The sequence below is a fragment of the Phocoena phocoena genome, chromosome 8 (assembly GCF_963924675.1).
Source record: "Phocoena phocoena chromosome 8, mPhoPho1.1, whole genome shotgun sequence".
Taxonomy (NCBI): Eukaryota; Metazoa; Chordata; class Mammalia; order Artiodactyla; family Phocoenidae; genus Phocoena; species Phocoena phocoena.
This window is the reverse complement of record NC_089226.1, coordinates 9831354-9840915: the sequence shown is the minus strand read 5'-3', so window position 1 is coordinate 9840915 and position 9562 is coordinate 9831354. Positions and strand designations below refer to the sequence as shown.

The 9562-nt window shown below is 38.2% G+C and overlaps 1 protein-coding gene across 1 annotated transcript; it reads right to left on the bottom strand.

Annotated features, from left to right (window-relative positions):
• Window positions 1-7526: 7526 nt before the first annotated feature.
• Window positions 7527-8474, bottom strand: LOC136127297 (olfactory receptor 6M1-like). The gene has a single exon (XM_065882797.1). It carries the CDS (start codon window positions 8472-8474, stop codon window positions 7527-7529), a length of 948 nt encoding a protein of 315 aa, XP_065738869.1.
• Window positions 8475-9562: the final 1088 nt, after the last annotated feature.

Below are 9562 nucleotides of genomic sequence, written 5' to 3'. Positions count from 1 at the left end.
AGTTTTTACTGAATTTGAAAACATGAAAATCGCTGGAGATACATTTAATAAAGATTTTTCAGTGGTTCACGGTCTCCTGCTTCATCCTAAGAATTTCAATCATTATGGGAAACTTTATTATCTATATAAATAGAGTTATAAAAGATGCTAAAATTTGAATGTCTTAATCTTACTATCAATGAGTATCACCTGCATTCCTCCATTTTTATAACTGGATTTTGCCATTACACTGAATTCCTCAATCTCTGAAATCTCAAACTCCAAGATACCAATCTCGGACCATTGCCTCCCAATTCTACAGTCCTTTGTTTCTGTACATTTACTCCATGGCCTCATCCAGCCACCAGCAGATGGATGACCCCATTTTCTCCTTATCAACCTTTCTGCCTAAAATATAAATAATATTAAAAAATATTTTTTTCCATGTGAAAATATAAAAAGTACGTATTTCTACAAGTATATATATTTCTACAAAGAGAGAAAGGAAACGAGAAGGAGAGGGAGAGGGAGAAGGAGAGAGAGAGAGAGAGAGAGACAAAGAGACAGAGAGAGAGAGAGATACTGAGAATAAGTCGTTACAGTGGAATGAACACCTCTAAAATGGAGCTGAAATAAAAACAAGAGCCTCTGGGCATTATTTTAAAATATACCTCAAGTACCACTGGGGAGACGTATCATAAGTCCTAAAATTTTGTGCTGTCTTAATATCTTTGAGCCTCACAGGGCCCCAAAGGCCTAACTGTGAGCCCCCCCCGCTTTTGCCAGATATGCTCCCCCATAGCAGGAGTGTCTCCCACCTGGCTAGTTCCCATAACAGCCAGACCACCTGGATCCCACCCAGTCGTCAACCTAACCAGCTTCAGTTCTCTGCCAGCTGAGCAGGTGTTCACTCTGCTTCTGAATGCAACCCCTGTGTGGTCCTACAGGGCATGCTGTGTTCTCCTCCCTGGGCTGTGAACATATGTGACTAATAATGTATCGTCCATCTTATCCATCCAGTATCGAGTGTCTTGTGTTCAGCCATCCCCAGAACTCTAGAGCAGGACTCTCTACTTCACCAGTGGGATGAAGAGGAAACAAGAGCAAACAAGACTGGGGAGCACAACACTTCACTTACAGCAAAAAAAAAAAAAAAAAAAGTGTAGCAATAGACTCATGGCCATGTACTTAACTGGTATCACCTCATATCCTATCGCCTAGAAATGGCTGGTCCAGCTGAAGAGTGTACAGGTTATTGACAGATCAGTTACAGCACTTGTTGGGAGACAACAACCTGAAAGCTTAAGATTCTGTCTTGAAAAACTTAACATAGTCTTTGAACCAACTATTGTGTGATACTGTCTCCCCCAAATCCAGAATACAAGGGGCTGGTAATCAAGGGGTAGAAGTGGTAGTGAGGCTCTCACTTTACTTCTAATAACACACTCACAGAATTTTTGTTTCTCATCTTGAAAACTCTGAGCTCTGCTGGTTAGGAGGTTTTAGACCCCAAGGAGAGAATGTTTCCACCATGAGACACAGCAGTGGTTCCACTGAATTGGAAGACTGAACTGCCACCTGGCCATTCTGAACTCCTTATGCAACTGAGCACTTGGGTAAAATAAAGGTTTACTACTGGCTGGAGTATTGACCCCAATTCCCAAGAGTAAATCGGGTCGCTAGGACATAATGGAGACAAAGAGGATTATGACTGGAAGGCTGAGGATCCTCAGGGTGCCTATTACTACTTTCATGTCTTATAACAAAGATTAATTGAAAACTACAGCAAAAATTCCTACTTTAAATCCTGATTTTTACAACCATATCACCATATCCCTCTAATTCATTATCCTTTAACTTTTCATTGTTACATTAATACATGGAAGTACATTGCATACCAGTGTCCACAATCCCAGCAAACCTTCACCAGGCTGTTTCACTTATGCTGATGCAAACTGGCTCCAGTCTTCTGCTGGGTTTTGTGCCAAGAGAGCTTGGTCCTCCTGTTACTCAGATTCATAACCCCTCTTTTGCCTTTCACCATTTTAATCGGCACTAGTGCTGAAGGAATTGTCTATTTTTCCCCATTCAGAAACTTACCAAAGCTAACATAAACTGAGTGAATCCATTGTGGTCCTTTTACAAGTTTGAGGAGTTGGTAGAGCATTGGGATCACTTAATGCAAAATTTTGGTAGACATTCCATCTATCATCACCCTTTTCACGCCGTTTTTAATTAACGGGGATCTAGGCAGTCCTCTCTTGATGGATGTCTAATTAGAGCCTTACATTTGTGAGGTTAACTTCACCCCCAAAGTGATATTTTTTCAGGCTGCTTATTGGAAAGACAGCCCTATATGACTTTAAAAAATTTAAAATATGTATCAACACAATAATTGTCACATATTTCCTGCCATGCAAGAGAAGGGATGTGGCCATTGAAGAATATTCCTTTAGTTTTTTTCAGAAGACCTTCCTCAAGTTCCATTTTCTAATTCAAATATATATGCACACATTTATATATGTTATGAAGAACTGGCTCGTGTGATTATGGAGGTTAAGTCTCACATTCTGCCATCTGCAAGCCGGAGACACACGAAAGTTGGTGGTGTGATTCCAGTCCAAGTCTCAAGGCCTGAGAATCTGGGAGCCAATAGCGTAAATCCCATTCCAAGGGCACGAGAAGACTGATGGAGTAACTGTGTTAAGCTCTTGACAAACTCCAAATAAATTATTTCGCACATTTTACTGTAGTCCTTAGAATCCTTGTCATGTAATGGGACGTATGATCATGGTTATTCTTACTGAATAATCTGTTACAACTGAGTTGGGAGGAAGGAATATGTGAGAATTAGCTGGTAAGTAGAAGCGTCAATGAACTCATTACGTAAAACAGTGGCTCTCTGGTTGGATGCCCTTCATCCATATTTGGAGGATATAATATATCTAATAAGTAGATATTGTTTAAAATGTCTACAAGTTATTTTGGTATATTCCCCCTTCCGTCTCTGATATGAAAAACAATAGTTTGAAACATCTGGTCATAGGTGAGAATAGGAAGAGTGAAGAATTCGCTAGCTGTCCTCAAATTTGGGACAAGTAGCTCCCATTTTCCAATTAACTGAACTAATCAGAATCAATATATCATTACATTGATTAAACAAACATCATTATCTGCTATTATAACAATGTTGGTCATCATTATAATAATGATCAACAAACAGCAGTATATTTATACCATTTTTAACAGTTTATGAAGTCTTTTTGTACTTTCAGTTTCAAGGCTGGTCCAACCCGGGGCCAGCCCTACTTGGATACCTGAATCATGTTTAAATTACCTTATTTGTTGAGGACTTTCTTTCCTGCATTAATGATCTCAGAATGGGACTTTTGAGTAACATGGGAATTCATTAAGAAGTTAAAACAGCACAAAGTGCCGACTACATTTATCTTCACCTAACAATGATTTTTTAATTGCAAAATCATTGTTTTAATAACAATTCAGATTAAATCACGATAATGGATTTACCAGTGAATTAGAATACAAGCAGAATTACAAGAAATGGTTCCCAAGTTTCCTTCAGGTATCTCTTACATGTATTTACTCTTGGTTTTCTGATTTAATGTCTCAGTTAAAATAGCATTACCTGAAATTGCTATTTTCCATATAATTTTTTTCAAAAGCATAAAAGATGAATCAATTAGAAGGTGATCAAAAATTTACAGATAAAGTTTCTCTCAAATATTGGTCAACATGAATTTATAAAATTTTACCTAACAATGATTTAAATAAAAACAAACATAACTATTAAAATATGAATTTGCCAGATATTTTGCTGCTTTTCACTAATCTTTCATAAGAGTCTTGTAAATTCTTCTGGTTGCAAGTGATGAAAGACAGAGAGTTTAGGATTTAGTATTGGCTTTAAAAAAACATACCGTGTTTGGTTCTTTACTTTTACATTCTTGAACCTTTAACACTAGCAATTTAACATTGGTAAACAGAATAATGGCACCTAAAGATAGCCTTCTTCTAATCCCCTGAACCTGTGAATACACTTCTCCCTTGGTATTCAAGGGGAATTGGGTCCAGGTCCTTCATATAAAATGACATAGTATTTGCCTATAAACCTGTGCACATCCTCTTGAAACTTTATATCATCTCTAGTTTACTTATAAAACCAATGTAAATGCTATGTAAATAGTTGCCAGCTCATAGCAAATTTATTTTGCCTTTTGGAAGTTTCTGGAATTTAATTTTTCCAAGTATTTTTGATTGATAGTTGGTTGAATCAGTGGATGTGGAACACGAGGGTGCGGAGGGTCAGCTCTATGCTACTTTACTTGCAAAAGGCACTTTATAGAAGTAATTCAGGATGTGGACCTTGAGTTGGTGGCATTCTTGTGGATTCTCTGGGTGGGCTCAGTCCAATCAAATGAGTCCTTAAAAAGGAAGAACTTTTTCCATCTGAGTCAGACAGGGGATGGCAGAAGGAGGAGGAGAGATCTGAAACATGAGAGACTTGCCCCCCTGTTGATGGCTTTGATGGTGGAGGAAGGGGGGCCATGAGCCAAGCACTGCAGCACCTTCTAGAAACTGGGACTGGCCCTTGGCTGATAGCCAGCAACATAACAGGGCCTTGGTCCTAAACTTCAAGGAAGTGAATTCTGTCAACAGCCCAAATGAGAAGGCAGTGGATTGTCCCCTAGAGCCCCTTGAAATGAATGCAGTCTGCAGCCTGGTGAGACCTGTATTGGACTCCTGACCTACAGAACAGTAAGATAATAAATCTGTATTTTTTTAGCTGTTTATTTTGTTATGGCCTCAATAGGACACAAACTTTCAAAATCCCATTTTAATTAATGTCTGATTATAAATACAGAGCAGAAAATTATGTGAATGCTTCATTTCTGGTAATATTGTTCTATTTTTTTTTTTTTTTTTTTTTTTTGGCCATTCACCACAGCTTGCAGGATCGAACACAGGTCCTTGGCAGTGAATGCATGGAGTCCTAACCACTGAACTGCCAGGGAATTCCCTGTTCTACATTTTTTTGACCTTTAAACATTTGCCCACTGCTCTATCTTTTGACAGACAACGTTCTTTTTTTTCTTTTGGACAATGTTCTTTTATAATATTCTGAATCCATTCTGAAGATGGTACTTTCTCTACTTGCTCTCCCATGATGGGTTCCCTGCCACTTCTTAAGGTCTTCATCTTTGTCTACATAGCTAGACGGTCAATGACTGCACTGGTAATGACCTATTTTGATCTTTGAGATGCCTCTTGTCTTCTCCGTGTTCCTAAGCTCTCTTTTTAGATGCTTGTCCCCACAGCACCTGCTCAGTGGCTGTGTTGACAGAGGGCAGTTTACCTCTTGCCAAATCCTTCCTCTTACAAATAAGTGAATCAGGGAAGACATCTCTCTCCAATCAGATCAATCAGATCCTCTTTCTAGGAATTTGGATTTAGAACTCTGATAATTTAAAATAAATGTTGATATAAATAATGTATATCTCAAATATTTAAATGTATCCAATATATATACTTGTATATATATATATATCTATGATTGAAATATACATATATCTGTGAATGACTGAAGCAACCATTACCTTCCATGTGCAGAGAGAAGTGGAAAGAGTCTGCAGACAGAGAAACATGAATCAGGTATGTACTAGTTTGCTGTGATGCTGTAGGAATTTACCACAAGCTTAGTGGCTTAAAATAACACTAAGGTATTCTATTATAGCTCTGGAAGACAGAAATCCAAAGTCAGTTTTACTGGGCCTAAACCTGGGTGTCGGCTGGGCCATGCCAAGAGCTCTAGGGCAGAGAGAATCCATTTCTTTGCTTTTTCCAGCTTTGAGATGTGCAGTCCTTGGCTTATGGCCCCTTCCTCCAACTTCAAAGCCAGCAGCATAGCATCTTCAAATCTCTGCTTCCAAGATCACATTACCTTCTTTTGTGTGGTAAAATCTGCCTCTACCTCTCTCATGTGACACTTGTAAATACAATAGAACCACCTGGGTAATCCGAGATAATCTCCCTATCGCAGGATCTGTAATTGCATCTGCAAAATCCCTTTGCCATATAAACTTTATATGTTACTTAGAGTCACAGGGTCAGGGATTAGGTCTGGATATCTTTTGGGGCCATCATTCAGCTTACCACAAGATATTTGGAAAAAACCCAATAATACAGAGACCAAATGAATCCCGAGAAAGCAAGAGAGAAACTCAGAGGGAAGAGAGTGTTTGCCTTGGATTTTCAAGGATTTCTAGTTCCTGATTCTAGCCCCTTAGCAGGTCTTGCTGTTTCTTACCTTTTGGGGTTTTATGTGGTATTCTTGATTATTATTATAATAAATACCCATTTCACTTAAGCCAGCTTGATTACTCTTCTGCTTTTGTTTTCCCCCAACCAAATGCATCCTAGGATACTAATTCTTCTGTAGATGATGGTCACATTGGCCAGTTGCCACAGATGATCAATCTGGACTCATGATTAGTTACTGCTTCTGAATAGCTGGTTCTCCTTTCAAACTGTTGCTTCTCACAGTCTATTGTCAGTCATCCTGATGCTTCCTGGTCTGTAGATTTTCCAGGTAATTAGGACTGGTAGGGAATGCTCTTGTCTCAGAAAAAGTGGATAACTTCCATGTTAACTTCTGTTTCCCCTCTTAAGTTTCTTCCCATTCCATACTTCATGACATAGTGAAGTATATATTCAAAACTAGTGATGTAGTTTGGGGCAAGATGCTTAATCTCAGTGAACCTCAGTTTTCTCATCTGTAAAATGGAGATAAAAATATCAGCTTCTCAAGGTTGTTAAGAGGATTAAATGAGATATATATGTACATATTTAAGTATATGTACAAACACAGGGTTATGTTACTCCTCTTCCTTGTTTTTGTATTATTATTATTATTTACAGTCTTTGGCTGTCAGGGACGATTCCAATCATCTTGCAAATTCTGAAAAAACCCAGTTAGATGAGTCACTTTTTTTTTTTTTCTGTCTGTGCCATGTGGCATGTGGGATCCTAGTTCCCCAACCAGGGATCGAACCCGCATCCCCTGCAGTGGAAGCGCAGAGTCTTAACCACTGGACCACCAGGGAAGTCCCAGAAGATTCATTTTTAATTACATGTGGTTGCATGACTTAGACTATCTCCGTTAATCCTACTTTAACTATTAAAAAAAATAGGAAAAGCATGTTACTGATGGGAAACTAAGGTCAGAGAGGTTAAGTGTCACCTGGTAAAGAAGTAATAGAGCTAGCCTTAAAATTCAGGTTTTCTGACTTCAGTATTTTTCTTTAATTCATAATGTTCTGTGTGTGAGACGGTCCAATAACAGTTCAGAGCATGTTATTTTCTCAATGGCTGAATTGTCTCCTATGGACCTTGACTATAATACTTTGCATCTGATGTGGCACAAAGCTTTTTCATGTCTTCTTACACATCTTTGATTTTACGATCTTCAAGCATGCCTTACTCCACATTGTGTCCAAGAGTTGAAAATGACATTCTTAGCAAACAAACTTTCAAGGTTTCCTGTGCAAAAAGGGCAAAATTTTGTTGACTGCATCTCTCAACACTTCCTTTACCTTTTCATTCCTTAGACTATAAATGAAGGGGTTCAGAAGAGGGGTCCCCATTATGGTGAGGATAGCTGTCACTTTGTCAAATTCCAGGGAATGACTCTGGCTGGGTCTCACATACATGAAGATGTTGCTCCCGTAGGCAATGGAGACCACAGTGATGTGAGAAGTACAGGTGGAAAAGGCTTTCTGACATCCTTGGGCCGAGGGGATGTGCAGGATGGTAGAAATGATGTAGGTGTAGGACACGGTGGTGAGCACCAGCGAGGTCAGGACCACGAGGGAAGATAAGAAGCAGCTTATCATCTCAATGAAATGAGTGTCTATGCAGGCCGCCTGCAGTAAAGGAGCGATGTCACAGAAGAAATGACTAATTTCTTCAGTGCAGTATGGCAATCTGGACACCACAATAGTTGGGCAAAGCACTGACGGGAAAGCCCCCTCCCAGCAGCCCAGAACTAACAGGAGGCAGGCCCTGCTATTCATGATGATGGTGTAGCACAGCGGGTTACAGATGGCCACGTAGAGGTCAAAGGACATCACCTCCAAGAAGATAAACTCCACTGTCCCCAGAAAGAAGTAGAAATATGTTTGGATGACGCAGCCAGCAAAAGGTATGTTTTTCTTTTCCTCTAAGAGGCAAGCTAGCAACTTTGAGGCAATAGTAGTTGTGAATAAAATGTCCCAAAATGTCAAATTATTGAGGAAGAAGTACATTGGTGTTTGGAGACGATTATCAGTCCATATTAAGGAAATGATAACAATGTTTCCTGTTATAGTGAGTGTATAAACCAGCAGGAGAATGAGAAATAGCAAGATCTGAAGCTCCTGGACAGAGGGAAAGGAGACAAGGGTGAATTCAATCATGCTAGTCTGGTTTCTCATGGCCATTTCTGTGTGAGGGGTGAAGAAATGAAGAAGGTTAGAACAGTTTAAGATGTCTTTCAAATGTTTTATGATTTCACTAAATATAGAATAGAGAGAACATTCAAGAGTGAGGGGTTCTAATTCTGTCTGTGGCCTCGGGCAAATCAAATTATATCACTAGGCCTCAGTTTTCATCTATATAATTGATGTGCTAGGGGAAAAAAAGCAAACAGCAACTCTGTGATCATTTTAAACTTTAACTATTTGATTTTTATTTAACTAAAATATTTCTTCTCTCTTTTTTTCCTTCCTTAAACCCAAATGTATTCAAACTAACTGAAATATGTAATTAACTGAAAATCATTCAAGTTATTTTGATCATATATTTTAATCATTTAATAATATGGATATCCTAGCTGAAAACCTCAGATTATATTTATTGAAGGAAGAGAAGCTATCAGACAGATTCTATTTTCATTCCTCTGTTAAGACTGACTAGCATATCATGAACTGAAGGATCCTTTTAACCTATCATTATTGAAATAACAACTGAGTTATTTCAAATGAGTTAAGATGAGATAAACAATAGATTAGGTAAAATTTTAAACAGAATTAGCAATTAGGAAGATATATCAAAAGAATTTATCTTTAATGAAGCAAAGAGAGATAGACATTGAAAATATGAGACAATGTTCAAAGAAATGAAAGGAATGGGAACATTTATATACATAGTTTGTATCCTTCAGGAGAGAGAATAGAGGCAGTGAAGGTGGGGCAGTACTTAAAAGGGAAACAGATTCGGGACACTCAAGGGAGAATATGGAAAACAACCAGAAAGGGAAGATCACTTATATAGGAACAGGAGTTAAAATGACTGTCGGTTTCTCAACAGCAGCAAAGGAAGCCAAAACTTAGTTAAATAATATCTTTAAAGTACGGTGAGAAAATGATTGCCATCTCAGAATTGTATATCTAGTAAGATTATCTTCTATTGTAAAATAAATATATTACAGACAAAAACTTCGGGATTTATTACCAACGGACCAGCTGTAATTTCTAAAAAATACAATTCAAGAATAAAAAAATAATTTTAAGATAATTTAATATGTAGA

What these genes read in the sequence shown, in the direction of transcription:
- LOC136127297 (XM_065882797.1), bottom strand. Translation starts at nt 8,474, where the DNA reads ATGGCCATGAGAAACCAGACTAGCATGATTGAATTCACCCTTGTCTCC.